This window comes from Chlamydomonas reinhardtii, chromosome 1 (assembly GCF_000002595.2).
Source record: "Chlamydomonas reinhardtii strain CC-503 cw92 mt+ chromosome 1, whole genome shotgun sequence".
In the NCBI taxonomy this organism is placed as follows: Eukaryota; Viridiplantae; Chlorophyta; class Chlorophyceae; order Chlamydomonadales; family Chlamydomonadaceae; genus Chlamydomonas; species Chlamydomonas reinhardtii.
In genome coordinates, this window is record NC_057004.1 from 4,515,037 (window position 1) to 4,528,326 (window position 13,290).

Here is a 13,290-nt window from a genome sequence, read left to right on the forward strand (position 1 = left end):
CTCCCCGCATTACCGTAGTGTGGCTGGTGGCTGGCATGATCCGTCACAGACGAGGAGAGGTAGCACCCCATTTTACATACCAATATCAATGGTCATTGTTTCGAGCAAATGGTTACGGGATATGCATGCACGCGTGTCTGCACGCTCACTCGATGCGCTTATGCACAATCAGTCTTGAGTACAGCGTGTACACGACCCACAAGAATGTTTCTCAACCAGAGATCCTCCCCTGTTCTAAACGCTACAGCGTCATTGTCATGCTTGCGAAATTGCACCCAAAACCAGATCAGCCACAGTCAATCGCTTCTCGCTTCGGCCGATTTGGACCTGCCGCCTATTTGTGATCAATAGGTTTTACCAAATATGGCTGTGTGCAGATTGTTTGACATGGCCAGGTTGCGACATGCGACATATGACATAGCAAGACTCGCCCACATTTGCATAGCTACGCGTCCTGGAGCTCATTCAAGTAACATCTCCCAGCAGCTTTGCGGCGGTGCATTGCGCTAGCATAGCCACACGCTCCTCCCACTGGCCGCATCCTACGCCACGCCACCACCACCGTGGCAACCGTGACACGTTTTGTTGTGTGCCACGGCGTTCCACGCTTACCAGAGGCATATTGAATGCGTTTGGGCGGTATGTGCATTATGTCGCAATGTTGTATGTCGCAATTCACATGTCCACATGTCGCAACCTGACGTAACTTGCAAGCTGCTATACTAACAATCTGGCTCAGTATGAGGAAATCCAAAGCCATCCGGTCCACCTGGATGGCGCCAAGGGCCCACTTGTTCGACGCGCTGGTTACGCCGCTTGTCACTTACGGTTGCCAAAGCTTGCAACCTGCACCGCACCGCGTTTATTGTCACTGGCAAGCCTGCTGCCAAGCCACGCATATTAAAGTAAACAATGAAGGGTTCTACACTGGATGCCGCATCCTGACCTAACCTCAGACTTGTTAGCCCTGTAAGGGGCCCTGCCAGGCCCTGCCGTTCGCCTGAGCCGCCAAAAACTACTGCTGACTTTCGTAGTCTCTACTTGCACTTGCCGCACGCCACGATTCCCCTTCGTGTCTGTACCGAGCAATGGTATTGCAAAACATGCACGACGTATGCAAGAATGTGCATGGGGGTACACATGGTACGGTGCCCTGCTTGAATCATGAATAGTACGGCGCTCCAAAAACGGTTGGATGGTTCGCTGCCTTGGTGCAACTGCCATCGCCGTCATTTATTTAAGGCACCTTAGCCCTTTATTGTTGACTTTCCTACCGCACACGAGTTCCTACTCGCTCTCTTACTGTCATGGCGGGACACCAACCGTCCACTCATTGCAAAGACTGGAGCATGACACCAGCGAACGCCAACACAACTGCGGCACCCTCTATTACGTGGCCCAGGCGTTGGCCCCGTGTCTTGGCCGCCGTCGCCCCTTCCCCAGGAGCGGCCGCCGGCCCACCACCCGTAGCCTCAGCGCTGGCCGGGCCCACGTCAGCAAATGGCCGTGCAGCCGCGCCCGCCGCCAGCGGCGTCCTGGGTGTACCCATCGGCGTGTGGGCTGCATCGTCCTCTCCCGCACCCAGTGCCGTTAGCACGCGCGTCAGCACGCGCCCAATGCTTGCCTGCGAACGCAGCGTTCGAACCGGCGCCGGCCCGGGCTTGGGCGGCACCGGCGCGCTGCTGGCAGCGCAGGTGGCGCCGGAGGAAGCCGCCGGAGGCGGCGCCCCACCGCGGCCGACGGCGGCGAGCGCTGCGGCGGCCTCGTTCGCATGGGCGGCCCGCATAGCTGGCGTGTCCACCGAGCGCCGCCGCCAGGCTTTGAGGGTATAGGCCGTGGCCGCGTCAGCGGCATCGGGCGGAACCAGCGCTGTGACAGACGCACGCCGCGCGCGCGCGCCACTTCCGCCGCCACAAGTGCTGCCACTCGCGGCGCCCAGTGCCGCCACCATGGCGGCGGCGGCGGGCGGCGGCAGGCTGTTGTACTTGCCTCCATAGCTGCCGTCATCGTCGCCACTGCACGGGGCCGACAGCCCCGCAGCCGCCGTCCAGACCTGCGCGCCGACCTGGAAGCCAAAGCCGCCCGCACCCGCGCCGCCCGCCATGCCGCATATGCCGCCACCACCACCCGCTTCCTGGGCGCCGCGGTCCACAGCCTTGATGCTGATCTCGTCGTGCAGCGCGCCCTCCAGCAGCGCGCGCACCCGCTCCGCCGTAAGCGAGCCGGCGCCCACCGCCTCGCCCTGGTACAACAGCGCCACGCCCTGGCGCCGGCAGTACTCGAGCAGCACGCTGATGGTGGCCCACAGCTTGTAGCGCTCCAGCTGCCCCAGCAGCCGCGCCAGCGTCTCGCAATACATGGCGCGGTCCCACTCCACCAGGCCGTGCGCGAAGCAGTTGGGCACGCACAGCAGCAGGTAGCATATGTCGGCGAGCAGCGGCTGCATGCTGCCGCGCCACTCGGAGCGGCAGGCGGCCCACACCGCCGGCGACAGCCGCCACGGCGGCGGCGCGCCGGGGGTGCAGGGCTGCCGCAGCAGCTGCAGGTCACGCCGCCGTGCCGCCGCCGAGGTGGCGTCCTCACCGTCGCCTGTAAGCTCCGTGAGCCGCTTCAGGTTTGACTTGACACGCGCTGCGAAGAACATGTGTAACTCAGCAGCCATTGCTGGCGGCACAGCCAGCAGGTTGGTGGCGGGGCCCGCCGCGGCCGCCGACTCGGCGCCGTCACCGTCGCCGGCGGTGAAGACGTTTACCAGCTGCATGGCAGGCAGCATTGGCAGCCGCAGCAGCGCACCCTGGCAGCCGCCACCCTCCTGCAGCGGCACGCACGCCAGTTGCACGCCTGAGAGCATTGCGTTCACAGTCACACGCTGCTCCTGCTCCTCCGCTGCATATTGCGTCGCAGCGGCGGCACGGCGCGCGTCGGGCGCAGCGAGCGTGCGCGTGAGACTGAGCGCACTGTCCGGTGGCGTGCAGGTATGGCTGCTGGCTGCGGCTCCACCTACAGCTTCCCGTGTGGCGCAATAGCAGCCGTAGGGCGCGCCGCAGCCGCAAGACACGAGGACATGCAGCGAGAATGGACGGGCGGCAGCGGCGGCGCTACTGTCCTCATCCTCATCGCCTGGCTCCCCAGCCAGCACTGCGGGCACCGTGGTCGGCATGACCAGCGGCCACACCATGGTCAGCTCCGGGCCGGCCGCGGAGCCGCCGCCGGGGCCCGAGTTGAGCGCGGCGGTGCTGGCGCGGCTAAAGCCACCGCTGCCGCTGCCCAGGGTGGAACCGGCACGGAAGGTGGAGCCAAAGGCAGCGGTCATGTATGTGGCGGTGGGAAAGCCGGGCACCTTGTTGGCGCTGCCGAGGCCGTTGGCTGCACGTGGCGCAGCAGTGGTGGAGGCAGGCGCGGCGCTATGCCAGGGAGAGCCGGGGCCTTCGCAAGCAGGCGTGGCCAAGGCGGTGGCTGCCGGTATGGCTTGTGCTGCATGAAGGCCGCTGAAGGGGCTGGCGCCCACAGCAGCCGCGCTTGCGCCTGGGGTGGCCACTGCGGCTGACGTGGCGTAAGCCGCGTGCTCGAGATTCGGACCGGGCCCCATGGCTATAGCGCCGCTTGCGAGCATCTGGGTGACAGAAGCGGACAAGTTGGAAGCGGACGCCAACGCGACGTCGGCGCCGCCTGCTGCCATGATGTTCGGAAGCGACATCGGGGCCGGCTCCGGGAAGGGCATGACAGAGGAGGACTGCATGGTAGAGGACCACAGAGACGAGCCCGCCAGGGATGATGTCAGCATGGAGCCGCAGAGCCCGTTGGCGGAGGAGGTGGAGCCCCGCGCGGCCGCGACGGCGGCGGCCGCCGCGGCGGACAGCGGCTGCTGCTGCGGCGGAGAGCAGAACGCCTCGTCAGCCTCCGCAGCGACGTCACGGTAGCCGGTGCCGCTGCAGGGCTGCGGCACACTTGAGCCAGAGCCCGCCACGGCAAGCGCGGCGGCGGCAGAGGCACCGGAGCTGGGGGCGCGAGAGGGGAGGCTGCTGCCGCGTGCTGCGGCTGCTGCTGCCGCCGCCATCGCGGCAGCCTCAGCGGCGGTCACGGCTCCGCTGTTGCTCGCACTGGCAGTGTAGAGCACGCCACATGCCACGCCGGAAACGTGCGGCGAGCGGCGAACGCTCTCGGACGCACGAGCCGTCTGCACCAGCTCGCCCAAAACGTAAATCTGCTCCGCGTCATTACCACGCAGGCCCAGCGCCGCCGCGGTCGCGGCCACTGTCGCTGTCATTGCTGGCAACGAGACGGGGTACTGCGCTACGCGCGGCGAGGCAGCGCCCTCGTGGGACAGGAGCCCGGGCACAGACGTGACAGTCAAGCCAGAGGCGAAGCGGCTGGTCGCCCCTTGCGGTATGCCCACGCTGGAGCACGCCCTGCCGCTGCCGCCTGCAGCTGCCGCCTTCGCGCCGGTAAACGCAGCCTGGAGCCGCGGTACGCCGTCGCGCGAGATGCCGTCTCCATTGGCCTCAATGTCAGCGGTTAGCTCCACGGGGGCGGTGCTGGCGTGTGTGCGGTGCGTGCGCTGGGGCCCCACGCTCACCACCGGCAAGGCACGGGCCACCGGCACCGACGGCGGCAGGCCGCCCGCAGCTGGCACGCCGCCACGTGGCCCCCAGCCGTCCTCCAGTTCGTCCACCAGGTGTGCCAGGTCCCACATGTCTGGCATGAGGTCCGAGCCATGCGCCTCCAACCCCACCTCGTCCAGGAACTCGCCGCGGGGGCCCGCGCCCATGCCGGTCGTGCCGACGCTAACGCTGTGGCCGCAGGGCAGGAGTATGGGGTCCACGGGCATACCAGCTGACTTGCCCGACACATCCTGAGGCCTGGGCGCAACCCACGGCAGGTGTAGCGCATCTTTGCTTGAGTTGCCAAGGCTGGGGCTTGTGCAATCGTACTGCGGAGGCATCGAAGCCCAGACCGCGTTTGCGGACGGTGCGCGTGCGTGCACCTGCGGCGCCAGGCCGGACGCATGCTCCGACACGCGGACTGAGTTGCCGTCGCAGCTGTTGCGGCCGCCGCCGCCATTGCGGCTGCGCCCCGGCGCCGCCTGGTAGCTGAGTTGCGAGAAGCTGCACTCATGCACGGTGTGCAGCAGCCGAGGCTGGTGCTGCACAGGTGCGGCACCATCGCCAGCGAAGGTGCTTGCATGCACCGCGGCTGCCGCTGCCGTGGGCGTCGCCGTGGGCGTGGCAGCGGCAGTTCCGGTCTTCCCAGGCCGCAGCGCCCGCAGCTGGCTGACCACGTCGCTAGCGGCTTTCCGCAAGCTGGACAACACGCCGCCGTGCAGAGGCTGGCCAAACGAGGAGGCGGCGGCAGAGGAGGAGGCGCCAGGGGCGCCCGCGCCGACGCTGGCGCGGCCAGTGTAGATAGGCGCAAGGGGCGGCATGTCCGGGACCATGCCTGGCTGCGATCTGCTCGCAGCTGCCTTTGAGCCGCAATCCCGGCCTGTCACGACGCAAGGGCTGCAGATGGCGGCGCGCACCCCAGCCGCCGAGCCCGGCTGGGAGCTAACGCCGGCGGCATGACCCGTGCTGCCGACGCTTAGGCTGCCGCCCAGCCCGGCGATACTCGCCACAAGGCGGGTGATGGATGGGCCCGGAGCACCGGGCGGCGGCACACTAGCGGCGCCACTCGCCGCCGGAGGCGTGCCGCTGGTGCTAGCCATGCCCTTGTGCGAGTTGCCGCCGCGCGGCGTGGAGCCGGCGCCGCAGACGCTGCCGGACGTGGGCAATCCCATGGATGAGGCGCTGAGCTGCGAGCCCGCGGAAGCGGCGCTGCTGGCGGAAGTGCGCGACGTGCGGCGCTCTTCATCCGCGCCCTCCCCTTCGCGCTCGCCCTCGCCGGTTGTACCCTCGCCCGTCTCTTCGCCAATCGGCAAGTGGCAGTCCACTACCTTGGCCACGCAGTCCGGCGGCCGCGGCTGCTGTGGCTGTGGCGGCAGCGCGGACGATTCCACGCTGCAGCGGCCGCGCGGGCCAGCCGCACCCGGCTGCGCCGACCTCGCCAGCCCGTCAACTACAGGGAACTCGACAGCGGAGGCGGAGGCCAGGTGTGATGTGGCGACGGACGAGACCGTTGGCCCGTCGTCCAGAAATGCACGCAGCACGTCCACGCTGTCCCGGTGCCGGTGCAGGTGTGTCCCGGCATCTGAGGGAAGAGTCTGGGAATCGCCCGCCCGCGAACGTCGTGTTGGTGCAAGTCCACGGCTGCCACCGGAGGGAAGTTGGCTTGCTCCACACGCCATCGCCGCAGCGCTTTGCCCTACGTGCAGCCGCAGCGAGGATGATGACCCGCTGTGTTGGCTTCCAGGCTCTGCTGCCGCTGCCGCCCGGGAGATGCGCGGTGTCACATGGGCTGAAGCTCGAGGCCCGTCGGCATAAAAATCGTCCAGCATATCATCCTGTGATGCGCAAGGGGAGACGATGAGGTGGGACAGGCTAGGGCCGACTCAAGCGGGACGGGTATTGCCCGTACCGACACCCCCATCATGCAACACCTCCCTGCTGGACATCACCACTCACCAGATGCTGGATGGACGCCAAAGGAGTGAAAAAGGCAGCCGAGTTATGCTCACCCGATGGAACGAAACGGACCGAGCCCTGCAAAGTGGCCGCGAATGTTAGCTGCTGCGTAGCGCTTTTGCTTGGGTGCAGCGATACTACCAAAAGACGGAGGCTACCGACAGCACCCCGCAACCCGGCCCCAGCTGAGGAACCGCATTCTCGTCCGCATACCTCGTGCCGGTGCGGTGGTCCGCATACGTGATCCAATGACACGGAGGACGACCGAGACGGACCCGCGGAGGCCCGCCAGACGCTTGCAAGGCTCCCTTCCGCTGCCATGCCTTAGCTCGCCTGGGCCAGAGCTTTGAAAGGGCGCACGCTCAACGATATTTACTACTTGTAACTGGTTACGCGCCTTGAAAGCGCAATTTGGAAGAAGCGCATATTTGCCGCAGTGACTGGGCTGGCTCCACCTGCTTATAAGCGCAGTACTTGGCGCTGCTGATATATACGATGTTACAAACTTGGGTGCTTGAAGGAGATGCCGGTAAGCGGTAGTCGGTCGCTATAAATTTTCGAGTAATTCCCAGCGAACTTCACGCTGTAGTCTTGCCGATAAGATGACAGTATCCATACACATGAATTATACTTCGGGGGAAACGGCAACAGCATGTTGTCGCGGGCTTGCGCCGGAGCCAGTCAGCGCGTATCCCCAAATCGAGATTCGGGCAGAGTTGGCGCCCGTGAAACCGCTCCAACCTCCAAGCCTTTGCAACCTGCTTCTGTTACAATGTACCCTGATACGTGCGTACACATTTGCGCAGGGAAAAGCAGAAGCATGCTTTGGCAGCGTGCTGACACGAGTAATTGCGTCGGCCTCCCTCGGCCCGAAGGGCCGCGCGAGCGGAGGAGGGCACTGACGCAGAAGGTGTGCCTTTCCGCCGCTACCCGGATAATTTTGCGGGCACACACATAAAAGCCATCTGCGCAGAGGGGCTGAGGCAAGCGCTGGCTGCTGGCCAAAGTTAAAGCCCCAATGCCCCATGCTGCACATGTGACGAATGACTCGAGCTACTCTCCCCCCACAGCAGCGCTTGTAACGGCGGCCGCGGCTACTCGGGTATGCTCGTGGGGTATGTCTCTTGGTGGCTGAGAAGTGCGGGATCAAGGCAGGCAAGGGCAGGCTTACACCAGTTCCGTGCCACGGACCAGGACGGAAGGCGCCGATGATGTAGTGCCGAAGGGCGCGAGCGCACGCCATGTGCGATAACAAACTAACAAATTCACTTCCACACGCGCCGGTCTCCTCAGCTTAGGCGCAGCATGCTTCGAAAGCAGCATGCTTGCAGAAAGCGGGAACGGCTCGGCCGCTCGGGGCTGCGGGCTTTCAGCAGCACGCGCTGACCAGCCCATGACACAGCCTGCCTTAACCTGCCTTATCACTGTCCCATCGCACAGCCACCACAACACCGTCCACCCACAAAAGATGCTGTAACTTGATGTAACGGGGTGCAACTGTGTCGCTGTGCAAGCTTAGTTGTTATCTAATGACTGCTCCGCTTGCCTGCTACTATAACTGGCCTTCAGTTTCGCCATGTACCTCCAAAACTGAAGCCAAGTGAGCCACCTCGGTAACGCAACGCAACGTCAGCTGCACTTAAGCACGCCCCCCCCCCCCCCCCCCGCTGACCTGGACCACGCCGAACGACACACAAACGCCACACAAGCCCGAGCCGCAGCCCTAAAACCCCTCCATAAAGCTCCTGTTCCTAAGACAGTCCTCAGTTCCTCGCAAACCCAGTCAGTCTTCCCTGTAACCGCGATTCCGCATCACTGGAGCGCACTACCCTACCGCACCTGCGCCAGTCAGCCTCCGCCTTGCACCAGTCCGCCAAGTCCTACTATCGCCTCCTGCGCTCCCCGGCAGCCCTGCCGCCCAACAGCACCCATCCTCCGGTCTCCCGTTGCCCTCTCATCCTCCCGCTCCTATTCCCCCGCCCACTCCCGCCCCTGCTCTTACAGTCCTCCCGCTGCCGCTCTTCTTGCTGCCGCTCCTCACGCCGTGTTCATGACCAGCTTGTTCTGCACCGCCGAGTGCAGCGACCCAATCTGCGCCGCCCACTTGTCCAGCGCCGTGTACTTGCGCGCGCCCTCCTGCCGGCTGCCCACCTCCAGGATCTGGTTCACCTGCGATGTGTGCGGTGTGCGGTGTGCGTGATGCGTCAAGGTCCAAAAGGTGTATTGCGAAGGAGTGTGGCAACGGCGCCGGTCCAGGAGGTGTGATACACTAGTAACCAGCGGCGGCGGCGCGTGGAGTCAAGTGCATATCGGTATGCCGCATCGCCCTGTCCGGCAGACCGCCGCAGCTTGCAACCTGCCACGTGGCCCAACTAAGCCCCGCAACCCCTCCCTCCCCAGTTCCCCACCCCCGCCGCTGCGCCGCACCTGGTCGATGTTGCCCGCCACGCGGCCGTCCAGGATGAGTGAGACCAACAGCTGCTCCACGTCGGGCGCGGGGATGTTGAGCTTCTGGGCGATGAAGGGGATGCGCACGCGCGTGTAGGGCTGGATGATCTTCAGCAGCACCTGTAGGGGGCAGTGGGCGAGCGTGTGTGTTGAGAGAGCACAGGGGAAGGGACACGGAAAGACCGCCTTTTGCTGTGCGTTGTGACGCTTACTGTGTCTGTGTGCCTGTGTTTACGTATGTGTGCAGTGGTCGTGCGCGTTGTTGTTAAGGTAAGGCAGGAGTGCAGGCGCCCGCACTACCCAGGGTGCCGAGGCACAGTCCCATTTACATGCCTGCAAACACAACCACACGACCACCTGCAGCACCACACGGCCCCTCACGCCCCTCCCCGCACCTGTGTCCGGATCTTCCGCAGCAGGTCCTCCACGTAGTTGCGGATGAAGGGGTCGTCCATGATGGTGCGCCTGGGGAGGAGCAGCGTGGGGGAGCAGGCGAGGAGGGAGTACGGGTGGAGCAGGGGCGGAGCAGGCGGGGAAGGAGTGGAGAGGGAAGAGTGGAGTGGGACTGGGGTTGCAGGGACAAGTAGGTGACTGGCGGATAGCAGTCCATGGCAAGGTCCATGTAGGACCGAGTTGTGGGGGTGCATGGGGCGGAGGAGGAGCACAGGGGGCGGCGGAGGTTCGCTTCGCAGGCGTGCCGGCATGGCAGCTATACAGTTGTTGCTAGAGGTTTTACTTGACTTGTACATGACTTATGCATGACTTGCAAGCCCCGACATCACATAGACACACAAGGTTACCCGGGGCTACGGCTCCCACGCCCCACGGCTACGTCCCACTCACTTGTTGGTGCGCAGGATCTTTTCGAAGTCGTTGATGTCGTTGCGCTGGAAGGCTGCCACCAGGTTGGTCATGGACACAATTTCCGGGTCCTGCTTGTAGGGCTTGGCCTCCTGCGGACGGCACGCGTGGATGTGTTTGAGGGTGTGCACTCTGTGCAGGCTGAGCGTGTGGTGGCGCTTGGAGCGGTTCAGCAGGCAAACAGGTGGGGTGAACGCGCATAGCGGGTGTCAGGTACGCGCCGCCGCCTCCGCTCAGTGGCCCCTACATCCCACCTGGGCGTCGAAGGGGTCCACGCGGCTCTCCATGAGCATGTTGGCCAGCACCAGGTACTTGAGGCACTGCACACGCCGCCCCACACCCGCCTCGTCGTACGCCTTGAACGCCTGGGCAGCAGCAGGTGAGGGTGTGTGGAGGCGGAGCAAGAAGCGAGGTGGGTGGATTGGGCGTGGCGGGTGAGTGTGGATGAAAGAGGTCGGGGCGGGTGCGCGAGCAGGTTCGGCAGGGGCAGGGCTGGGTGATTGTGATGATTCCCAGGCAGGGTGCAGATGCCTTGTGTGCATGTGCCAGAAACCTGCCCCTGACTCCTGCCAAGCCAGGCATGTCACACACAACACGCCTGTGTCTGCTGGAAGTCCCGATACAAAGCCTGATACTGCAGGGGTTGAGGGCCAGAGCAACCCCCAACCCGTACACACATGCCCACGCACACACCTCGAAGAAGTCCGTGGCTGCCTCGCTCCACAGCTCGTCGTGCATATGCATCTTGCCGCCGCACTCGCGGATGATGCCCATGATGCGTGGGTGAGGAATGGCTGACTTGACCGTCAGGGCCTGCGCATGAAGGGCGGGTGAGTCCAAGAGCGGAGGTTGGGGGTCTGGCGAGGGTAGCCACACAGCACCACCACCCCTGGTGAGGCAGCCTCTTTCCTTGCTCCGGGTCCTGCATCTCGTCATGCGTCACGTGTCCTGATTAGTATAAGACTACCCCCTATCTCCTGGCCCTATCTCCCGCCCCTACCCCCTGGTTCCTACCTCCTCTCGTACCACCCTGCCCTGCCCTGCCAGCCCTGCCCTGCCCTGCCCTGCCCTGCCCTGCCCTGCCCTGCCCTGCCCTGCCCTGCCCTGCCCTGCCCTGCCCTGCCCTGCCCAGCCCTGCCCTGCCCTGCCCTGCCCCGCACCTGCTGGTACAGCTTCTTGAGCTTCTTATTGTTGCGCTGCTCGGTGGCCATTTGGATCTCCAGCGCGTAGATGTCCAGAAGCTGAGTGCCCTTCTTCGGGTCCTCGCTGCCGTCCTCCTTCTGGCAAGACCTGTGTGCATGTGGCGTGAGGGGGTGAGGGAGTGGGTAAAGTCTACGGGACCGGTATGTTCCCTTGATGGCAGGATAGCGCACTACGTAATACGCGGCAGGCTCGGCGTGTCGCCAGTTGTGACAGTCGGGATGGCGGCCTAAGCGTAGTAAGGGTAGTTAGGTCCCCTCCCTCCCTCCGTCCCTCCCTCCCTCCCTCCCTCCACGCACGCACTTGTGCAGCTCGCGGATGATCTTGGCCATGCGGCCGTACTCCTGCTTCTTGAACCACAGGTTGGCCAGCTTGAGCTGCGTCTTGAACCACAGCCGCTCGTTCTTGGCCTTCTCCAGCGCCTTCAGCGTGGCCTCATAGAACTCCTGAAGCACCTGCGCGCGCAGTGACAGCGGCGGGCGAATGCAGGAGCCAAGGGTTTGCCGAGGGCGAAGGCGGCGGAGTTGGGGTGGAGCGGTGAGCAGTGCTGCGACCGTCTGCCTTCCCGCTACGTGCTCCCCCCTGCGGCAAGGCGTGCCCCCCAGCCTGGGGCCGCCGGCGAACCCATTCCTGAGCCCACAAGCCTCTCTGCCCGCCGCGCAGCCAATTCCGAACCTAGGTGTCTGACACATTGTCTCCTCCTTTCCCTGCTCCTGTACCTCCTCCCCCTCCTCCTTGTCCTCCTCCTCCTGATCCCTCCACGGCACCAACCTGCATGTCGGAGGCGCCGCCCATGAAGTCCAGCAGGCTGTTGATCTTCTTTTCCGAGGCGTTCTTGGTGATGGTGGACCCCTCCGCGTACGACAGCATCAGCCTGCAGACACACCACAGCGCGGGACGACACGGTTGGTTGCTCTGCTGCCACCCAGCCACAACAGCCGCATCCGTGCACCCGCCGACCTGTGGCCCCATCCCTCGCCGCGCCGCCTCCGAGGTGCTCTTCATGCACACCGTACCCTTGCCGTTGTCCTTTCTGTTATCCACCATCCCCGCCTTGCTCTCCCCACTAGTACCTTTGTGCGCCCGGCCCCGCCCCGCGTAGACGACTCTCAGACACATTATCTTCACTGCGTACCGCGCACGCACACACGCGAACGCACCTGTAGGATTCCATCATCTTTGCGTACTGCCCCAACTTGTAGTGCAGCTTCACCAGCTGCTTGAGCGACTTGAAGCCCCTGCGAGGTACCGGCAGGTGGTGCAGGGCGCATGATGGGGACAGGGACGGGGCCACCCAGGCACGCAATAGGCAAGGCAGCCGGGGTGGTGGTCAGCTGGGGTAGGAGGCGGCCATGCCATGCCCCGCCCTGCAACCAGTGGCGGCCCACAGCCCGGAGCAGCTGCATTGCCCTGGACACACCACCGCCCTGCACACCGCCGCCCTCATCCTCGAAGCCAGTGAGCCCCATACAGCAGCAGGCCCCAATGGGCACCCGCGGGATTCCAGGCACACATAAGACTCCCAACATAAAAGCGTGAGGCAGGCGGCGGGAGTACCGCATTGTGGGCCCCCGCGCTGCCGGGGTGTTTTGGCACCGCCGCAACACCCATGCGTTGCACGGCACGCACCATTCGCCTTTCTCCTGCTCCATCTCCACCACCTGCTTGAAGCCGTCAATGGCTTCCCGCGGGTCGTCGCCTTCTAGCATGCCTGTGCCATTGTAGCACGCGGGAAACTCGGCAACTGCGAGAATAGGTGTGCGTGGCGGCAACAGCGGCACCCTTCCCTTGCACGCCAACAGTACCCCACGCTGCCACTCCGCCGCTGCTGTCTTGACCCCGGCCTGCAGGCCCGGTCAGGCCCAGATCTGTATAAAGCCCAATAACGTGCAACCGGGGCTGCATTCGCTGCGCCCCAGCCCTACCCTTCGCATTATAGTACTGGTTCTCGATATCGACGTCTTCCTCTTCGGGGTCCTCGTCCGAGTACTCGAAGCCATAATCCTCCATTTCATCGTCGGACATGGTTGCGAGTGAGCCCGCGCGAGGCTGGTGCGAAAGGCCGCGACAGCGGAGACTATTGCCAAGGAATGCAGATCGAAGCTAAATGGTATTATATGTACAGTTTAATGCGACCCACCACTTGCGCGAGGAACAAAGAAGGCACTGCAGGCACCAAACTGCATTATGCAGAGGCAGAATGGGCATCGTGCACGCTGGGAGG

The 13,290-nt window shown here is 64.5% G+C and overlaps 2 protein-coding genes across 2 annotated transcripts; both read right to left on the reverse strand.

Moving 5' to 3' along the window:
- Positions 1 to 60: 60 nt before the first annotated feature.
- Positions 61 to 7,166, reverse strand: CHLRE_01g030750v5 (uncharacterized protein). Its single transcript, XM_043058633.1, has 3 exons — positions 6,771 to 7,166; positions 6,558 to 6,635; positions 61 to 6,436 (listed from the first exon to the last, which is right to left on the reverse strand). Exons 1-3 carry the CDS (start codon positions 6,876 to 6,878, stop codon positions 1,331 to 1,333), a joined length of 5,292 nt encoding a protein of 1,763 aa, XP_042928547.1. The 5' UTR covers positions 6,879 to 7,166; the 3' UTR covers positions 61 to 1,330.
- Positions 7,167 to 7,312: 146 nt separating this feature from the next.
- On the reverse strand, positions 7,313 to 13,226 carry CHLRE_01g030800v5 (uncharacterized protein). The gene is made up of 12 exons (XM_001690002.2): positions 12,992 to 13,226; positions 12,696 to 12,777; positions 12,227 to 12,304; positions 11,838 to 11,940; positions 11,370 to 11,521; positions 11,027 to 11,156; positions 10,560 to 10,679; positions 10,121 to 10,231; positions 9,849 to 9,958; positions 9,401 to 9,470; positions 8,985 to 9,125; positions 7,313 to 8,726 (listed from the first exon to the last, which is right to left on the reverse strand). The coding sequence occupies exons 1-12, from the start codon at positions 13,089 to 13,091 to the stop codon at positions 8,595 to 8,597; spliced, it is 1,329 nt and encodes a 442-aa protein (XP_001690054.2). The 5' UTR covers positions 13,092 to 13,226; the 3' UTR covers positions 7,313 to 8,594.
- Positions 13,227 to 13,290: the final 64 nt, after the last annotated feature.

Bases quoted from the DNA above. Each gene is read 5' to 3' on its own strand.
- CHLRE_01g030750v5 (XM_043058633.1), bottom strand. From the start codon at position 6,878: ATGGCAGCGGAAGGGAGCCTTGCAAGCGTCTGGCGGGCCTCCGCGGGT. The intron at 6,636-6,770 runs GTATGCGGACGA...GCCACTTTGCAG, and splicing joins GACCACCGCACCGGCACGAG to GGCTCGGTCCGTTTCGTTCC. The intron at 6,437-6,557 runs GTGAGTGGTGAT...TGCGCATCACAG, and splicing joins TGGCGTCCATCCAGCATCTG to GATGATATGCTGGACGATTT.
- CHLRE_01g030800v5 (XM_001690002.2), bottom strand. From the start codon at position 13,091: ATGTCCGACGATGAAATGGAGGATTATGGCTTCGAGTACTCGGACGAG. The intron at 9,959-10,120 runs GTGGGATGTAGG...TGCCGTCCGCAG, and splicing joins TGGACCCCTTCGACGCCCAG to GAGGCCAAGCCCTACAAGCA. The intron at 9,471-9,848 runs GTGAGTGGGACG...GCTCCTCCCCAG, and splicing joins AAGATCCTGCGCACCAACAA to GCGCACCATCATGGACGACC.